This window comes from Theropithecus gelada, chromosome 3, assembly GCF_003255815.1.
Source record: "Theropithecus gelada isolate Dixy chromosome 3, Tgel_1.0, whole genome shotgun sequence".
Taxonomy (NCBI): domain Eukaryota; kingdom Metazoa; phylum Chordata; class Mammalia; order Primates; family Cercopithecidae; genus Theropithecus; species Theropithecus gelada.
In genome coordinates, this window is record NC_037670.1 from 171930517 (window position 1) to 171951885 (window position 21369).

The window sequence follows — 21369 nt, forward strand, 5'->3', positions numbered from 1 at the left end:
TGCCCACAAGAGAAAGCAGGAAAGATCTAAAATTGACACTCTAACATCGCAATTAGAAGAACTAGAGAAGCAAGAGCAAACACATTCGAAAGCTAGCAGAAGGCTAGAAATAACTAAGATCAGAGCAGAACTGAAGGAGATAGAGACACAAAAAACCCTCCAAAAAATCAATGAATCCAGGAGTTGGTTTTTTGAAAAGATCAACAAAATTGACAGACCACTAGCAAGACTAATAAAGAAGAAAAGAGAGAAGAATCAAATCGACGCAATTAAAAATGATAAAGGGGATATCACCACCGACCCCACAGAAATACAAACTACCATCAGAGAATACTATAAACACCTCTACGTAAATAAACTGGAAAATCTAGAAGAAATGGATAATTTCTTGGACACTTACACTCTTCCAAGACTAAACCAGGAAGAAGTTGAATCCCTGAATAGACCAATAGCAGGCTCTGAAATTGAGGCAACAATTAATAGCCTAACAACCAAAAAAAGTCCAGGACCAGATGGATTCACAGCTGAATTCTACCAGAGGTACAAGGAGGAGTTGGTACCATTCCTTCTGAAACTATTCCAATCAATAGAAAAAGAGGGAATCCTCCCTAACTCATTTTATGAGGCCAACATCATCCTGATACCAAAGCCTGGCAGAGATACAACAAAAAAAGAGAATTTTAGACCAATATCCCTGATGAACATCGATGCAAAAATCTTCAATAAAATACTGGCAAACCGGATTCAGCAACACATCAAAAAGCTTATCCACCATGATCAAGTGGGCTTCATCCCTGGGATGCAAGGCTGGTTCAACATTCGCAAATCAATAAACATAATCCAGCATATAAACAGAACCAAAGACAAGAACCACATGATTATTTCAATAGATGCAGAAAAGGCTTTTGACAAAATTCAACAGCCCTTCATGCTAAAAACTCTCAATAAATTCGGTATTGATGGAACGTACCTCAAAATGATAAGAGCTATTTATGACAAACCCACAGCCAATATCATACTGAATGGGCAAAAACTGGAAAAATTCCCTTTGAAAACTGGCACAAGACAGGGATGCCCTCTCTCACCACTCCTATTCAACATAGTGTTGGAAGTTCTGGCTAGGGCAATCAGGCAAGAGAAAGAAATCAAGGGTATTCAGTTAGGAAAAGAAGAAGTCAAATTGTCCCTGTTTGCAGATGACATGATTGTATATTTAGAAAACCCCATTGTCTCGGCCCAAAATCTCCTTAAGCTGATAAGCAACTTCAGCAAAGTCTCAGGATACAAAATTAATGTGCAAAAATCACAAGCATTCTTATACACCAGTAACAGACAAACAGAGAACCAAATCATGAATGAACTTCCATTCACAATTGCTTCAAAGAGAATCAAATACCTAGGAATCCAGCTTACAAGGGATGTAAAGGACCTCTTCAAGGAGAACTACAAACCACTGCTCACTGAAATAAAAGAGGACACAAACAAATGGAAGAACATACCATGCTCATGGATAGGAAGAATCAATATCGTGAAAATGGCCATACTGCCCAAGGTAATTTATAGATTCAATGCCATCCCCATCAAGCTACCAATGAGTTTCTTCACAGAATTGGAAAAAACTGCTTTAAAGTTCATATGGAACCAAAAAAGAGCCCGCATCTCCAAGACAATCCTAAGTCAAAAGAACAAAGCTGGAGGCATCACGCTACCTGACTTCAAACTATACTACAAGGCTACAGTAACCAAAACAGCATGGTACTGGTACCAAAACAGAGATATAGACCAATGGAACAGAACAGAGTCCTCAGAAATAATACCACACATCTACAGCCATCTGATCTTTGACAAACCTGAGAGAAACAAGAAATGGGGAAAGGATTCCCTGTTTAATAAATGGTGCTGGGAAAATTGGCTAGCCATAAGTAGAAAGCTGAAACTGGATCCTTTCCTTACTCCTTATACGAAAATTAATTCAAGATGGATTAGAGACTTAAATGTTAGACCTAATACCATAAAAATCCTAGAGGAAAACCTAGGTAGTACCATTCAGGACATAGGCATGGGCAAAGACTTCATGTCTAAAACACCAAAAGCAACGGCAGCAAAAGCCAAAATTGACAAATGGGATCTCATTAAACTAAAGAGCTTCTGCACAGCAAAAGAAACTACCATCAGAGTGAACAGGCAACCTACAGAATGGGAGAAAAATTTTGCAATCTACTCATCTGACAAAGGGCTAATATCCAGAACCTATAAAGAACTCAAACAAATTTACAAGAAAAAAACAAACAACCCCATCAAAAAGTGGGCAAAGGATATGAACAGACATTTCTCAAAAGAGGACATTCATACAGCCAACAGACACATGAAAAAATGCTCATCATCACTGGCCATCAGAGAAATGCAAATCAAAACCACAATGAGATACCATCTCACACCAGTTAGAATGGCGATCATTCAAAAGTCAGGAAACAACAGGTGCTGGAGAGGATGTGGAGAAATAGGAACACTTTTACACTGTTGGTGGGATTGTAAACTAGTTCAACCATTATGGAAAACAGTATGGCGATTCCTCAAGGATCTAGAACTAGATGTACCATAAGACCCAGCCATCCCATTACTGGGTATATACCCAAAGGATTATAAATTATGCTGCTATAAAGACACATGCACACGTATGTTTATTGCAGCACTATTCACAATAGCAAAGACTTGGAATCAACCCAAATGTCCATCAGTGACAGATTGGATTAAGAAAATGTGGCACATATACACCATGGAATACTATGCAGCCATAAAAAAGAATGAGTTTGTGTCCTTTGTAGGGACATGGATGCAGCTGGAATCCATCATTCTTAGCAAACTATCACAAGAACAGAAAACCAAACACCGCATGTTCTCACTCATAGGTGGGAACTGAACAATGAGATCACTTGGACTCGGGAAGGGGAACATCACACACCGGGGCCTATCATGGGGAGGGGGGAGGGGGGAGGGATTGCATTGGGAGTTATACCTGATGTAAATGACGAGTTGATGGGTGCAGCACACCAACAAGGCACAAGTATACATATGTAACAAACTGCACGTTATGCACATGTACCCTACAACTTACAGTATAATAATAATAAATAAATTAAAAAATAAAAAATAAAAAAAAATAAAAAAAAATAAAAAAAAATTTTACTTTAATTGACAAGTAAAAATTGTATATATTTGTAGCATACAACATGATTTTAATATATGTATGCATTGTAGAAGAGCTAAATCAAACTATTAAAATATGAATTACCTCAAAAAAAAAATAAAATAAAATAAAATAATTTCATGCTTTTTCCCAGTTTCATATCAAATCATTAAAAGTGAGTATTTTCCCTCTTCTGTACAATCAGGAAGACTGCTTATGATGTTCCAAAGATAACCTTTATGTATGTGCTCAGCTTTAACTTGTGAGTAAGTTTCTCACATGGGTTAATACTTGCCCACTTCTAGTGATCCTCATTCTTTCAAGGTCACAACAGGAAGGATGTATATTTCAAGTTTGTTTCTCTCAAAGCACCAGGAGTAGAGGGGGATGGAAAGACCCTTCCTCAATTCATCAGCATCATGGAACTGTACCTCTTCTCCTAGGGAATAGGACCTCCTTCGTGTTTCTCCCCCTACCCTATCCATTCTTTAATTGATGCTTTATTTGCCAGCAATTCATGCCTATTACTTATTTTTATTTTTTTTCTTTTATTTATTTATTTATTTATTATACCTTAAGTTCTAGGGTACATGTGCATAACGTGCAGGTTTGTTACATATGTATACTTGTGCCATGTTGGTGTGCTGCACCCATCAACTCGTCAGCACCCATCAACTCGTCATTTACATCAGGTATTGCTTTTCTCTCTCTGCCAGCGTTTTGGCAATCCTGTATAGGCCTGCGGCCACGTCTGCATGTAAGCAGAGAACAGAGGCTTTAACAGAATTTCGCTCTCACACCCTCTGCTTGGGCCATGGTGTTTCATGTTCTACAGGTAGACATAACCTTCAAGGCTGTGTGGACCTTTAAAGTCAGTATGAAAATTTGACTTCATTCTTCCATCTTCCTTTATTATTCTGCTTAATATAACTTGTGTTCATCTACAACACTGGAAGCACATTAGTTGCTTAATAAAAGTTATTCTTTAAATAGAGCCATTATTTTTATATAGTTGTGATATTATTTCCATACACTATTTATATAAAATCATATTATTTTATATAGTTTTTATATAGTTGTGATAAAAATAATGCTCCCCACCAGAGGTTCATGTCCTAATTCATGGAACCAGTGAATATGTAACTTTATATGGCAAAGGGACTTTGTACTTGTTAAGAGCCTTGATTTGAGGAGATTATCCTGGATTATCTGGGTGGCTTTGTGTAATGACAGGGCTCCTTAAAATAGTCAGAGAAAGAGACTATGAAAGCAGAGAGTTGGTGTGACGTAGCAAGAGGAAAATTCCACTTAATTCCTAGCTTTGAAGACAGGGACAGGGATGATGAGCCCAGGAATGTGTGTGGCCTCTATAACCTGGAAAGGCAAGAATATAGATTCCCTGCTAGAATTTTCAGGAGAAAAACAGTGCTACCAACACTTGGAATTTAGCCCAGTGAACCCCATTTCAAACTTCTAACCAGAACTGCATCATTATTATGAACAGTATCATCATCTCTAGAACGGTAAGATAAATTGGTGTTATTTTAAGTCACTAAGTGTCTGTCATTAGTTATAGCAGCAAGAAGAAACTCATACAATAGTACTTATCATTTTCCTTGATAGGTAATATGCAGACAACATTCATTGTTTAATGAAAATGAAAAAGATATTTAGGGGCCAGGCACAGTGGCTCACACCTGTAATCCCAGCACTTTGGGAGGCCAAGGCAGACGGAGGTCAGGAGTTTGAGACCAGCTTGGCCAATGTGGTAAAACCCCATTTCTACTGAAAATACAAAAATTAACCAGACATGTTGGCAGGTGCCTGTAATCCCAGCTACTTGGGAAGCTGAGACAGGAGAATCGCTGGAACCTGGGAGGCAGAGTTTGCAGTGAGCCAAGATTGCACCACTGTACTCCAGCCTGGGCAACAGAGGCAGACTCCATCTTAAAAGGAAAAAAAAAAAAAAGATATTTTGGACTTGTCACTGTCTGAATTTTTGCATGCTATGAAATTCAATCTGATATTTATGTTCAGTAGTAATATTTCTAAATAGCTGAGATTTACTTATGAATATATAGCATGAGAACTTTTACTTGGGACTTGGAGTTGCAACAGAGAAAAATTACTTTACCAATAAATCAATAGGCTTGATGAGTCTATTTATTTTGCCATCAACCCAATTACCTTTCTGTTCTTCAGCAGGCTACCGGCAAAACTCAATGATCGACGATGACTCAGACCCTTCTCTTTCTTCAGTGGCTGCTGCCTTAGCTCTTGTGTTCTGTCATCTCCTAGGGCTTAATGTGCAAAAATTGTGCAACCCAATTAGGATTCCACTGGGTGCAGAGCTAACTGGCTGAGGCGTGCAGGGTAAATACTGTCATTAGCTCATTATCTGCATAAAAAATTAAATATACTCAATAACTTCTAGTTTTTGAAGTATCTGATTTTATTTAATCTGCACAATAACTTGGTGAAGAAGGTATTACTATTAGGTTGATAAGAAAGTATTTGCAGTTTTTGCCATTACTTTACATGGCAAAGCCGCAATTACTTTTGCACCAACTTAATTCCTCAATTTTACAGTTGAAAAAACCACGTTAGGGAGAGTATCCTGGCAGTAAATGACAGAAAGGAGAGATGAACTAGAATTTATTAATTCTTTATTCAGACGATAAAACTAATGTGATTTTGCTGTATCACAGCTATTCTTGTCATTTTACTCCAGTGTCAAAATTCTAGATACATATTTTTAAATGTATTTTAAAGACAAAATAACATATGCACATTATAAAGTGATGTGGGAAATTAAAACATTAAAAAATCTATAAAAAGTTTTAAATCACCCACAATATTACTGCTGAAAAATAACAACTCTGACTATTTTGATGTATTTATAAACATTTTTCTGTGTATTTCTATATTTCTTTTGACATGGTTTTGCATCCCGTTCCATTTGATCATACTTCCAGTGAAGTGAGTTGGCATTCTAACCTTATCATATGTACAATTTTACTGTATTGTCTTTCAGTAAACTACTTTTGCTGGATATTTAAATATACATAAAAATTAGTCTACCTTGAATTTACCTTTTTTCAGGATGAAATCTATGCTTCTCCAAATGCAGTCTGAAGACAGTAGTGCCAGCATCATTTGGGAGCTTGTTATAACTGCAAATTGTCTACTGAGTCCAAGTCTTTGGGGTGAAATCCAGGAATTTCTGTTTAACAAGCTCTCCAGGTGTTTCACACATGCAAAACTTTGTACTTAAGTGTTTGGTTTTCCATATGTGTTGATGAGGCAAAGCAGCTTAGGCCTATTGCAGGTTAAAGGCAAGCACAATAATTGTTACACTTTGAAGAAAAATAGACCCTTCCTTCCTTCCTTCCTTCCTTCCTTCCTTCCTTCCTTCCTTCCTTCCTTCCTTCCTTCCTTCCTTCCTCCCTCCCTCCCTCCCTTCCCTCCCTCCCTCCCTCCTTCCTTCCTTCCTTCCTCTCTCTCTCTCTCTCTCTTTTTGAGATGGAGTCTTATTCTGTCACCCAGGCTGGAGTGCAATGGCATGATCTTGTCTCACTGCATCCTCTGCCTCTCGGATTCAAGCGATTCTCCTGCCTCAGCCTCTTAAGTAGCTGGGACTACAGGCACCTGCCACCATGCCCAACTAATTTTTGTATTTTTAGAAGAGACCAGGTTTCACCGTGTTGGCCAGGATGCTCTCGATCTCTTGACCTTCAGCCTGCGTTGGCCTCCCAAAAGTGCTGGGATTACGGGCGTGAACCACCGTGCCCGGCCTAATAGTTTTTAAAAATGTATCTAGAGATGGGGTCTCACAATGTTGCCCAGGCTGGTCTCAAACTCTTGGCTTCAAGCAATCGTCCCACCTAAGTCTCCCAAAGTGTTGGGATTACAGGCGTGAGCCACCTTGCCCAGCCTCATTGTTAACTCTGACTGAGAACTTTTGTAGATTGAGAAAGCAGCTGGAGTGTATTGTAGACAAAGGCCACGCCGGAAAGGGTGAGTGTGAGGTAAGCAAGCTCCCGTGGCGAATTTGCCTGACCAGAGCACAGCGTTCAAGCTGGCAAGCAGCTGAAGCCAAGGAAGACCTGTTAGGATAACAAAAGTTCTTGTACACATAGATGAAGATCTGTGATATAATTTATAGATATTGAAGAAACATTACACATTATTTAACATAAAAGTGATGTTTCATAACGAGACCAACATTGGTTAAAGCCACACTTTAGTGAGAAGTGAAGAGATATTTGGGTAGAACAGCCAATTAATTAGGTGACTGTTGGAAACAAGATACCAGATGAAGGAAAATGATAAGGAGTTTTGGCAGAAGGAAAAGACAATGATTAATTACTAAATATTATAATGGAAAAGAAGGGGAATGGTTTCAATGCAAGATTGGCCAAAGGGACTAAGAGGAAAACTAGAATTTGAACCTGACATCCTGGTTTCTCTTGAGCTGTACATAACAATTTTGATAATCTGGAGAGAGGTATAAAAAAATCAATAAAACAGTTTTTTGCAAAGATTGTGAGTTTAGGTTACTCTTAACACCTCTTTATTCCTAACCACCTACATCCAGTTGGTTTCTATGTCTTGCAGATCTTAAAAAAAAAAAAAAAAAAATTTGAGGCCGGGCACAGTGGCCTACGCCTGTAACCCCAGCACTTTGGGAGGTCGAGGCATGGATCACCTGAGGTCGGGAGTTCGAGACCAGCCTGACCAACATGGAGAAACCCCGTCTCTACTAAAAATACAAAATTAGCTGGGCATGGTGGCAGATGCCTGTAATCCCAGCTACTCGGGAGGCTGAGGCAGGAGAATCGCTTGAATCTGAGAGGCAGAGGTTGTGGTTAGCCGAGATTGCACCATTGAACTCCAGCCTGGGTGACAAGAACAAAACTGTCTCAAAACAAAACAAAACAAAACAAAAAACCTTTGAAACATTTGAATCAGTTCATCAGTTCTATTTACTCTATTCTTTGTCATATTGCTTCAGTTTAAGTACTGGTAATCTTTCAACTGGCAGCCTATAGTTGAAACAGCCTAAATATTCTTTCTACCTTTTGAATTACTTCCCTAAAACCTGTTGCTTTGCTACACAGAGTTTTCATTCTGTATAAGTTGATACAAAACTTATATTGACTTATGGCATCTTCCTGCTAACAGTTTAAAAATACTTTTCCTCTGCTTTTTATTGTACTGTTTTACTTGCTATGACATTCTGAATTAGAGCAGCCATGTAGTTTATCATCTGAATGAGGCCCTTGGGACATTGAAAGTGGGCATATTCATAATTACACTGGGACAAAAGATGTCTGGGCTTTGCTTAGCTTTCTAGCCCCACCCTCTTCTAAGAGCAGTTTACGAATGAGCAATACCAAAATAGTTAGTGAACAAACACTGTTCCGAAGGTCTTCTATCCGTGTTGTTCACAGCTGTATCTGCAATGCCTAACGCACTGCTCAATGCACCATAGCTCCTCAATAACTATGTGCAAAAGAGGAAACGAGGGAGGGAGGCGTGGAAGAAGAAATGAACAGATCAAAGAATTTTAGAAAGCTTGAATCTAGTATGCTGTTGTTGAAATGACATAGAGTTGAAGGTCTAACAACCTTGGAGAGAGGAAGCCATGGAAAGCCAAAGGAGACACAGAGAACTTGGTGTAGAGGAAGGTTAAAAAAGGGAAGTCCCAGAATCAGACCACCCATGAAACTGACTTTCTGATCTCAACCAGGCTCTAGTGAATTTGACTGGAGAAACAAGTTTTTCCAGAGCCGAATTATTCCTGTTAGAGTAACTACTGAGGTTTGTGCACAGCCAGGCTAGAAATCCAGAGAGATGGCAATGACCTTGAGACCCTCCTCAGTGAAAGCTCTCTAATTCTAGGACCATGCAATTATTTGTAATTAGTGCAATATAAGCTTTACAATGTCTTGTAATTTATTTTGTACTATTTTGTAATTTAACACACAGCAACCCCTAAGAGTGTAATTCAAGTGAAACTTACCCAAGACTTCCCTGCTTTTGTATCAGGTAGACATGTTTTTACCAAAAACGTATCTTAGTTTTGTGAAGAGAATTTCCATTCTTCATTAATTCCTGGGCGGAGCTGTTTACAAAACGTTTTCTCAGTAGCATTTTAGATGTTCTAACTACAAAGGCGATATGTAAATGTCCGTTTTTTGCTTCTGAAAACAGGTGCAGTCTCAGTGAGAAAAAGAAAATTTGTCATGAGCACTGAAATAAAAAGGGAAGTAATGAATAAAAACATAATTTAATTACCTGAATGTCAGCTTTCTACACAAACTAGATTTGATGTAATTAAAGCACCTGGAACAAATAAAATGAATCAATGAAATCTCTCGCCTTTTTTTTTTAGATAAAGTAAGATTCAAAATTACATATTATTTATGGACAATTTGTACTAACTATGCAAAAAATAAGTGTGTGTGTGAGCGTACATGTGTGTGTGCACAAGAGAGAGGCAGAGACAGTGAAGGATAATTTTTTCTGGCCTCTGAGTTGATAACCAACAAAGCAGCCAATATAAATTTTTTAATAGTAAGGGGATAATATCTATGAATAAGTATAAATTAAATATCGTTTTCAATGATCATGAGCCCCAGTAAAATGAACATTACGTTTGTTTCATGATTGATTGTTTTAGTATTTTCCCCAGCATACAGTCACACCGGGAGCCTGACGTCTTTGTTAGGTCAGGAATACTTATAGAGAAAGAAACAAATGATGAATTTAAATTTAGAGGCAAAGAATGCTCATTCCAGGAAGAACTACTCCTAACTAGTGGTTTGCTAGCATTGCCTGTGCCACTGCGGCATTTATCTGGGGAGCCATTTGTTCTGCGCTGTGCTCATGTAGGATATTTTGTTTGTTCTAGCTATCTACGAGCCTTCCTGTGAAGCATACAAACACCTAGGCCAGACGTCCAATTACTACTGGATAGATCCTGATGGCAGTGGACCTCTGGGGCCTCTGAAAGTTTACTGCAACATGACAGGTAACTGTGTCATATTTGTGTTTTATGACGATGCTTTTCTATATGTTGTGAATAAGCAGTTCCACCAGTGGTTTGTTTCTTTGGTGCTGTGTTTTTATGACAGCATCTAATCAGCAAAATATTGCTGGATTTCTTAGATAAGATGATGAAATGTATTATTAATGCAATAAAACATTTTGACACTATGCTTTTCAAAAAGTTTACCTTTGACGTGAACAATTAAGATTTTTTTTTTTTTTTTTTAATCAGCATGTAGGGGGAAAAACCAGAAAGTGAAATTGCAAAAAGTTAAGCCCAAAGAAAGAATTAGTAACCTAGACTAGGGAAATTTAGTATCACTGCTCCAATATCCTCACTGTGCATTCTAGAGGAAGCTTTTAGATCATGCCAGACCTTCCTCGATTCTCTATAATTATAGAGGAAATCTTTCTAAGTACTGAAATCCCATTCTGATAATAGCAAAAATTACCTGAAGCTTTTATGAAATCTATTTGGGCTTTTCTTCTCGGGAAGAGGACCTAGTTTTTCTCCACTTCCATGTGAAATGAGATTATGGGTTCTTGTCAACTCCCACAACAATGTGTAAAACGTGCAGATCTCTAAGATAAGAACAGATTTTCCATCAGACACTTGGCAACATCTTACACTTCAAAAATCCCCAGGAAGGTGTGAGGTATGCATTGTTTACTGGCTCCAGCAAAAGACCAGCATTTGATGTGAACTCCTGGGTATAAGATGATAAGGGTAATGAAAATAAGATGCTACTGATGGTAATTACTGAGTGTGACTGTTGACCATCTGTCAAGTACCGTGACAAATCCTTTAGACAGACAGACACTTGAGTTTACATCCTGGCTTCATTAGTCACCACATGTGTAATATTGGGCACTTTAGTAACTTTGCTAAATTCAATAAGCCTCAGAATCTTTATCTGTAAATGAATTAATGAGAATACCCACCTCATAGCATTATCATATGAATCCAATAAGACAATCTGCATATGGTTCTTAACTTATTGTCTAATACATGGTAAACCTTCAATAAAAGTTACTGGATGAAGAAATTTAAAGGCTTTGGGAGTTAAATAACTTGCTCATATTAGGCTGGGTGTGGTGGCTCACGCCTGTAATCCCAGCACCTTGGGAGGCTGAGGTGGGCAGATCACGAGGTCAAGAGATCGAGACCATTCTGGCCAACATGATGAAACCTGTCTCTACTAAAAATCCAAAAATTAGCTGGGCTTGGTGGCACACACATGTAGTCCCAGCTACTTGGGAGACTGAGGCAGGAGAATCGCTTGATCTCTGGAGGCAGAGGTGGTAGTGAGCCGAGATCATGCCACTGCACTCCAGCCTGGTGACAGAGCAAGACTCTATCTCAATAAATAAAAAATAAATAAATAAATAAATAAAATATATCTTGCCCATATTATTCAGGCAAGATTCAAACTGAATTATTTGCAGCCCATGGATCTTACTTCTGGCTGTAGTTCAGAACCATTTATAGAGTTTTATTTTGTTTTTGGTTTTGTTTTCTATACAAACTTTTTGGCACCATCCCTGCAGACTCTGATTCATTATGTCTGAAGTGGAAATCAGATTGTGCAACTATAACCGAAAACCAGGAATGGCACTCTAGGCAAGCAGATACCAGCGCGGAACTCTCAGCAGTATCAGGAAGCCAGGCATGGTACAGAATGGAAGGGAAAATGGTGAGGACATCAGTGTAGCACGGAAGACATGTGGAGAAGACAATAAAATGGGAGCTGTCCAGTCTGGGCAACATAGTGAGATCACGCCTCTATTTAGAAAAAGTCCCAGCTCCTTGGGAGATTCAGGTGGAAGGATCCCTTGAGCCCCGGAGGTTCGAGGCTGCAGTGAGTCGTGAGCATACCACTGTACCCCAGTCTAAATTTCTAAATTTCCCTAAATTTCTAATTTTCCCTAAATTCTGATTTTCCCTAAATTTCTAAATTTCCCTATATTTCTAAATTTCCTCTAGAAATTTGGAAGATGCTATCTCTCAGTTTAATTTCTTTTCTATTTTGAAAAAGAACTTTAATCATGCCTCAGAGAAGGAACACACTTACCAGAGAGATTAATCTAAGAGTTCACTGACAGCTGGACTTGTCAATGCACTCGAATTCTTTTTTGTATACCTTCATTTTTATCTTATTAGCACTAAAATAGTAACCTATGATGACTTGACTTAATATATAAGAATCTTGATTCTGGTTTCTCCTAATATATGAAAATATATAATACAATTAAAGTCTGTTCTTAAACTCAAGGAACATCAGGGTATCCTCAGTTGGACTGGACAATTAAGAATTTATTTTAGTTATTTTCTTAAATTCATCTCAAAGGAAAATTAGAAAAAGAAACAGAACTGTAATATACACAGTTCTCATATCAAGGACACACACAACACACAGGACTAGTCTACTCTCAGGAGAGCTTCTCCTGTGCATTGAACCCTTTGCTCAGAAACATATGTCTTATCTTCATCAATATCTCCCTTAAACAGCATGACTGCAATTTAACTCAGCACTTCAGATGCCATCTGAGCTGTAAGGAGCAGAGTACAACTTTTTGCAATTAGAATATTTTTGTTCTATTCATTCAAGATAGTTACGAACATCAGTGTGTTCAAGGACCCTTGAAGAATCTTCCCTTGCAGGCCAACAGGCACCTTTCAGTTCTTTGCCACTAACCAACCCTTCCTTTTCCTGGAAAGAATGTGGATTTAACATCATTAGGGGAGCATGATGCCACAACGCTTGGCTTGGGCTATTCCATTTCCAAGAGATACATGTTAAAGAAGAGGAGGGAGTGACAGCATGAAGTAGTCTATAAAGTCTTGGTATACAACTCTATGTCATGAAAAATTATAAATGCTCCCCTAAACCTGAAGTATAAAAGGAGGCAAGCACTCAAAAAGGTGAAGAAGAAAAATTAGCCCTATAAATCAATCCCCCAGGGCACAAGAGAGATTGGCTCATTCCAAAGAACTGAAATCCCAGTGGCTAGAACATAGTGAGCCTAAGAGAGGGACTCAAAATAAAGCAGGGGAAAGGCGGGTGGGGGCAGGCCAGAGCAGACCAGCCGTAAGGAATGCAGGGCAAGAAAAAGTTGCACTTTTTTTAAAATTTATTTTTCAATTGCAGTGGGTGGTCGTCTATGGAAAGATTTTAAGCAAGATAATAAGATCTTGATTGCATTCATACATCTACCACTTGGGCTACTATAAGAGACAGCATGAAAACATTGGGACCAGCTCTGACGCTGTTATTGTGAAAGTCCAATGAAGAGATGATGCTGCCTTGAACTAGGGTAGTGATGGTTTACAGTGATGAGAAACTGATACATTTTGAGATCTGTTTTGAAGGTAGAATTGACAGGATTGGTAAAAGTTTGGATGAGAATGTTTAAAGAGAGACAGTTATCAGTACTAACTTCTCAACATATGGACTGAGTAACTGGATGAATTATAGTGCCATTTAGGAGAAGTGGACAATTAAGGGTAAAACAGTTTTAAAGGAAGCTCAAGAACTTACTTTTGACCTAATTAAATGTGAAGTGCCATGTGCCATCTAAACTAAGATGCAAATTTTGCAGTTGGATAAGCCCTCAAAGCCTGATTGGGTTAGAGATATAAATGTTTCAATTATTAGCATATTAATATATGAGAATTGATAATATCATTTGGGGGTTGATGTAACAGAGAAACAGCATCCCAGGAATAAGCTCTTAGAAACTCAATAGGCAGGACACGGTGGCTCACGCCTGTAATCCCAGCACTTTGGGAGGCTAAGGTGGGTGGATCACTTGAGCCCAGGAGTTCAAGACCAGCCCTGGCAACATGGCAAGACCCTATCTCTAACAACAGCAACAAAAAATAGCAAAAACAAAAACTAGCTGGGCATGGTGGTGCAAACCTGTGGTCCCAGCTACTTAGGAGGCTGAGGTGGGAGGATCACTTGAGCCTGGGAGGTCAAGGCTGCAATAAGCCATCATCACACCACGGAATTCCAGCCTGAGTGCCAGAAACCCTGTCAGGAAGAAGGAGGAGGAGGAGGAGGAGGAGGAGGGGGAGGGGGAGGAGGAGGAGGAGGAGGAGGGGGAGGGGGAGGAGGAGGAGGAGAAGGAGGAGGAGGAGGAGGAGAAGGGGGAGGAGGGGTAGTGGGAGGGGGAGGGGAAAGGAAGGGCAAGGCGAGGGGCAGGATGAGGAATTAGTCCTTTCTCATGCTGCTATAAAGAACTTCCCTGAGTCTGTTCTCACACTGCTATGAAGAACTTCTCTGAGATTGAGTAATTTATGAAGGAAAGAGGTTTAATTTGACTCACAGTTGCTCATGACTGGGGAAACGTCAGGAAATTTACAATCATGGCAGAAGGGGAAGCAGACACCCTTCTTCACACGGCGGCAGGAGAGAGCATGTGGAGGCAGAATTGTCAAACACTTAAAAACCATGAGATCTCGTGAGAACTCACTCACTCTCATGAGAAGTGCTCAGAGGAAACTGTCCCCATAATCCAATCACCTCTCACCAGATCCTTCCCTCAACACATGGGGATTGTGGGGATTGCAATTCAAGATGAGATTTGGACAGGGACACAGAGCCAAATCATGTTACTCAATAATTCAATAGAGAGAGATTAGGGTTTTAGTGTTAAAATATTTAATAAGTATTTGGAAAAATATACATAATTGAGGGTAGGTAGAGAAAAAGTTCTCATGGAGAGGATTTAGGGGGCAAATAGATCATCTGTATGGAGGTTAAAATGACTGCTTCGATCCTAGAGAATGACAAAAAGACTTGGAGAATGAAAAGCAACTTGGCATCCTTGCAAACATATACAATGGATGTGGTGGTGCCACAGACGTATGGCAAATAACAGCCACTAGAATGCGGGGTACGTGGTATGGCCAGGAATGATGAACCTTCCATGGATGCTGCATAGACAGTATAGGAGAACCATGGATTGAGCTACATCCTAGGCAATCAAGGGATGTTCTAAGTGACAGAGCCTTTCCAGCACTGCATCGGACACCAGCAAAATCTTCCACAAAGCGGCTGACTCATGAGCTGAGTCTTGAAGTTTAAGTGGGTGTTATGAGGCTGGGAAATGATGAGAAGGAAAAATAGGTCAACTTATAAAATGCTTTGTGTAGGATGCAGAGCAGTTGAAACTGTGTCCTGAGGTGAGAGCAAGCGATGGATGGTTTCAAGCAAAACAGTAATTTAATCAGGCATTGTATATTAAAAACATCACTTTGGCCGTTGTGAAAAATATTCTCCAAAGGAGACCCAGAGATAAGACAGGGAAACAGGTCCAAAAGCCCCTGTAGTAATGCAAGAGTTGAAAATGGAGACTTAAAGTAAGAAGGGATTGATTTGATGGGTATTTAAGAAGATGAGTTGGCCAGATGGTTCCTTATGAGATAGAGAAAGTTGAAAATGATAACCCCATGACATGGAACACAGAGAAGCAGAGGAAAACTAGGAAAAGGGTAAGATTCTATGTTGCTTTGGGTCCCTGTAATTCAATAGGGTAAAGTTGTCCTATAGGCAGATGCTACACAAAGTCACTATAGGACCTTGAACACATTTAAAAAAAAAAAAAAATGTGGCTGGGCACGGTGACTCATGCCTATAATCTCAGCACTTTGGGAGGCCAAGATGGGTGGATCACCTGAGGTCAGGAGTTCAAGACCAGCCTGACCAACATGGCGAAACCCCACCTCTTCTAAAAATACAAAAATTAGCTGACTGTGGTGGCATGCACCTGTAGTCCCAGCTACACAGGGGGCTGAGACAGGAGAGTCACTTGAACCTGGGGGGTAGAGGTTGCAGTGAGCCAAGATTGCACCACTGCACTGCAGCCTGGGCAACAGAGCAAGACTCCATCTCAAAAAATAAATAAATAAATATAAAATAAAAAAAAACCTTGTCTCGGTTTTCTTGTAAATAAAGTGCAGGAATTGGAATAAGTTGACTTCTACACTGCCTTTCATTAAAAAAAAAAGGAAAATATTTATATTGTTACCATGAAACATGAAAAAAAATCACTGCTTACAGTCAAATAATTTAGACAGAAACCTCTTATCTCAAACAAGCTTGAATTTACTATTTCTTGGCTAAGTTTGACATAAATTGACTCTCTTCATTTTTTATCATAAGGCAGTAGTTCTACTATGTAATTCTTCTGACTGTCTGCAGCTCAGAGCTACATCTCTCAGAAATTTGGAAATTAGGGGGTGTCGTAAATTATAGAGCATTTCGAGTGCTGCACAGTTGATGACATTGAGGAGAGAAGATTTTTCACTGAATCCTTTGTAGAAAAATATCATCCTGTGAAAGCCAAAGCCTTGTTTCTTTTTTTAGATCTTAGGGCACATGACAAAATGTGGTCATTGTTAGCCTTGCCTTCCTTCTCCATTTTTATGCTCCCTCTAAAAATTTGGTGTTAAAACTTTGTGAATATAAACTATCTTATATTTTCAGTATCAACCTCTTTTAATTGTATATTTTTTTCTAACACTTCAGCTTTTCATTTCCATTTTCTTCAGGTGTTACCAGCATCCTCTCTCTAGAAACCCTAACCTTTGTATTTAAAGCTTTGTTTAGTTCTTTCTTCTAGATGATTAATAGTAACAATAGTAAATAATGCTAGATCCAGCCATTATCCTTGGAACTTTACTATCTATCCTTAAACCTAAGATAATATTTTTCTTCATCCTCTATCCTCAAATTCATTTTCTCTGTAATTCTCTTTGCATTCATTTTTTTCTTGATTTAAGTAAGCATCTGTGCTCTAGTGCGTGAAGTTTAAAGTCCAAAGAAAGTACTCCTCTTCCATTCTTCCTAGCCCTGGTTTTGTAGTTTTATCAAAAAGCCATTAAGCTTGTTTACATAATTTGTGCTTTATAAAGCCCCAGGATTTAACTGATCAAATTCTATTATCTTCTATAATAGTAAAAAGCTGTTCATGTCTTTTTAATCTAATATTTATAGAGAGCTTGTAACTGAAGTTTCTAAGCCCTTGCCCTCGGTATTAGTATTGTATTTAGTATTATGCTTCTCACAAGTTTTACAAGTACAGTGTGGGCAGGAGAAAATGGGCCACTGAGGTGGTGGACTTGGGCTCCAGTGGAAAGTATCATAAACCCACCCACTTCCACCTCCCCATGTCCACAAAGCAAAACAGTTTCTATCCTATAGTACAGTCATGCACCGCAGAACATTTCAGTCAACAATAGACTGCATCTAGAATGGTGGTCCTATAAGATTACAGGCCAGGCTCGGTGGCTCATGCCTGTAATCCCAGCACTTTGGGAGGCCGAGGCGGGCGGATCACGAGGTCTGGAGATGGAGACCATCCTGGCTAACACAGTGAAACCCCGTCTCTACTAAAAAAAATACAAAAAATTAGCAGGGCGTGGTGGCGGGCGCCTGTAGTCCCAGCTACTTGGGAGGCTGAGGCAGGAGAATGGCGTGAACCCGGGAGGCGGAGCTTGCAGTGAGCCGAGATCGCGCCACTGCACTCCAGCCTGGGCGACAGGGCGAGACTCCGTCTCAAAAAAAAAAAAAAAAAAAGAACTATTTATGGTACAAGGAAGTCTGGTAAACTGAGGATATATAAAGAGGCAAGGAAAAAAAGATTATAATGGTGTATGTTTACTGTACCTTTTCTATGTGTAGATAGGTTTACATACACAGACACTGCTCTGCTACAATTGTCCACAGTATTCAGTACAGTAACATGTTGTACAGGTTTGTAGCCTAAGAGCAATAGGCTTGACCATACATCCTAGGTGTGTGGTGGATTATACCACTGAGATTTGTGTAAGTACACACTATCATGTTCACACAATGACCAGATCACCTAATGACACATTTCTCAGAACCTATGCCTGTTGTTAAATGACACATGACTGTACTCTTTTCCTCAGCAGTTTACAGTAATACAAATTCAGTATCCACAGTTTCTGTGTGTCAAGGCACAGGTTACCTGGGTCTCACCATTCCGAGACCAAGGTGTCAGCCAGGGCTTGGATTTTACCGGAGACTTGGGATCTTCTTGGAAGTTTATTCAAGTGTGGATAGATTCATTTCCTTGTGGTTTAAAGACTGACGTCTCATATTCTTACAGGCTGTTGGCCCCAGATTGCTGTCAGCTCCCAGAGGCTGCTCCCAGGTCCCTGTCGTGGGGCTGTGCCTGTCCAGGAGGAGCTCTCTGACTCGCTTTCCAGCACTTACCTGACTTGGTCCTCACTCAGGATAATTACCCATTTGATTAACTCAAACTCACCAGATTGCAACCCTCAATTACACCTGCAAAATCTCTTTATCTTTTCCATATAAAGAAGCCCAATCCTATTAGTGACACCCCATCATATTTCCTGGCCCCACCCCCAGTCTCAGAGAGGTCATTATGCCCTAGTGGACCCACCAGGTGGCTGGAATCTTGAAGACCATTTCAGAATTCTGTTCAGCATGCTTACTTATGTGCCTCTGTAAATTAGTCATAATTCCAACAACCTTTATTTCTACCTTTTGAATAAGAGCAGTGCCACATTTAGATTATAAGATCTTAGGCTTTACTGTTAATAGTCTTATAGTTGTAACATACTGTTTGGTAAAAACTTTGACAATAAAGATAAGCAAAAATAAAAATTGCTTGTCAACCAGAAATGACAATTACTAACACATTAGGCACTGTGTGATAAAGATTTTATATGTTATACAGGTACCTGCATATATAATTGAGGGCAGACTAAATGCCAGGCACATTTTTAAAATATCACATGCATTAACTCGTCCAATAACTCATGACAACCTCACAAGGTGGGTAATACTATTGTTCTCCCATTTTTTGATGATAAAACTAGAGCTCAGAGAAATTAGGTACTGGGCCACACGCGTAGTAAATAATGAAACTTGAATTTTTAGCCAAGCTTGTGTGTTCAGAGCTAGTTTGTAGTTACCGTGTGTATGTGTATGTGCACACAAGTTCACCCATATGTAGGAACAGCACTCCTCATTTTAGATTCTGTAGTATGATTTGCAATATGATTGCCAAAATGAGCATTTTTTATTCAGATCTCTTCATTATCATTAAAACCTTCTTACACAGCTCTGATTCATTAGCTGTGGTTTGGACAGCATTTCTGTTATAAACAATTTACTTCTTAATTATCTAACTAATGCCTTGGGGTTTTTAAATCAGAGGACACCTTTTAAATGAAATCAATATATAAACCATTATAGGTAATTAGTAACATTTTTAGTTCTTAATTCAACTGTAAGTATTTTCTCTAATATAATTTTCTAAGAACTTTACATAATTTGTATATTTCCTGTATACCTAGGTTTATCATCCCTTAAGGTTTGAGCCCAGCTTTCAGAATAACTTAAACTCTATCCCCAACATCTAGTTAATTTTTCAATGTAAAGTCTTAAAGTGAATCTAACAAAATTTTGTTTGAATATGCAACAGGATTGAATGGAATTGTACTGGATATCATCTGTAACAACATGATTGTAGTGTCTCATTCTTCCCCTTTCTGAGAGGAAATCATGTAGAAATGGGGACACACAGAGCTCAGAGCTCTCCTATTCTATATTAGGGCTTATTAACATTCATAAATTGGGCACTACCAAGCTTGTAACCCCTTCAGTTTCCCATATATCATAACCATTTCTCTGATGTGTGCACTGGCTTCCTCCATTTTTTCCCTCTACTCATTTTTATTTTTTTCTCATCAAAGCCATTTTCTCTCCTCTTTCTGTCTCCTAACCTAGTTTACCTCCTCTATGGTTAACCCACTCGGAGAATAGCTGTCCTTTATGTCTTCTTTCAGACATACCTTCTCCTCTTTGTCGACCTCTCACAGGCTGTCTTTGTTATAAACCTTTGTAATCACTCAGCAACTCCTATTTCACGCATTCAGCTATTTCAGTTCTTCACAATCAGTGTAAATCTTTGAATTCAATTCTGCTCATACAGCTTCAATTGAAAATCTCGGAACCAACTCACTGATCAAACACAGCCTGTAAAGAACTCTTCTCTGTAACTGATTACCCACTCCGGAAGACTCCCTTCTGGATTCAGCCTCATTCCATAGACAGCTTCTGCCTGCCAGGCTTTCTTTGCAATCTCGTCTTCATAGTGTGTCAGTCATAGTGATAGGTTAATACTATAAAGGTTCTCAAATGGTTTTCAAACTTTAAATTAAAAAAAAAAAAAGGAGAGGACAACCATGAGATCCAGTGAGGCCTACGCCACAGGAGAGGACCCAGAAAGGGGGTACGAGACCCCAGGTGAAATCAAGATAAAGTGGCTTTAGATACACAACAGGTCACTCAGCCCTTCTGAGGCCTCCAAAATCGTACTCTATATGCAAATGCTCTTCCTTCAAATATTTTAATCTAACCTGACAAAACAGTATCTTATAGACACTGCCTGATTTTGTGCTTTTAAAAACACTGCCTTTGTTATGCAATTTCTCTGCTCAAAATCCGAGAAAGACCTAACAATGTGTATGGCTAGGGACTGTTGTTTGATTTCCTCTGGCGCTTGGAATCTGAAACTCTTGCCTAGTCTACAATAATCAACTATTCAAACAGGATGGGAAACACACACACACACACACACACACACACACACACACGTTGGGAAATTCAATTAAGATCAACTCATTGCTTTGCAATCAAAAATCAAAAACCACAGGAATAATCTCACACTTTTTTTAAACTAGGAATTTCTCTCTTCCAGCTAAACTTAAAGCCAATAACTGTGTTTCTGTTTCTCCAAACTTTAGGTTTTTCCAATTTGTGGATCACCTTTTATTTCTTCTGAGGATGTCAAGTTTCATATCAGAATGTCCCTGGAAATTTTAGAAAGAAAATCTCATATAGCAGCTAATCTCTCTTTTTATCTTGTGTCTTTGTCTAATCACCACAACCAAGAAAGTTAAATAGTAAACTGAACCAATATTATATGTTGCCTTAACTGGAAAATACTTAAAGTTTTATTTCCTGGAACTGACTTAAACTAGAGGCCCTAAAACTTATCAGTGCCCCACATAAATGACTGCTGCATAAAGGGACTTGTTTCATTAATGAATAATGAAAATAAAA

At 39.0% G+C, this 21369-nt stretch overlaps 1 protein-coding gene across 2 annotated transcripts in view; it reads left to right on the forward strand.

The window, feature by feature from the left end:
* CNTNAP2 (contactin associated protein like 2) overlaps positions 1 to 21369 on the forward strand; it is a 2276620-nt gene that overhangs the window by 1418841 nt on the left and 836410 nt on the right. For both annotated transcript variants that reach the window (XM_025380223.1, XM_025380224.1), the window contains one exon: positions 10104 to 10223. In XM_025380223.1, coding sequence (XP_025236008.1) covers positions 10104 to 10223 — 120 coding nt within the window. The remainder of the gene's footprint in view (positions 1 to 10103; positions 10224 to 21369) is intronic.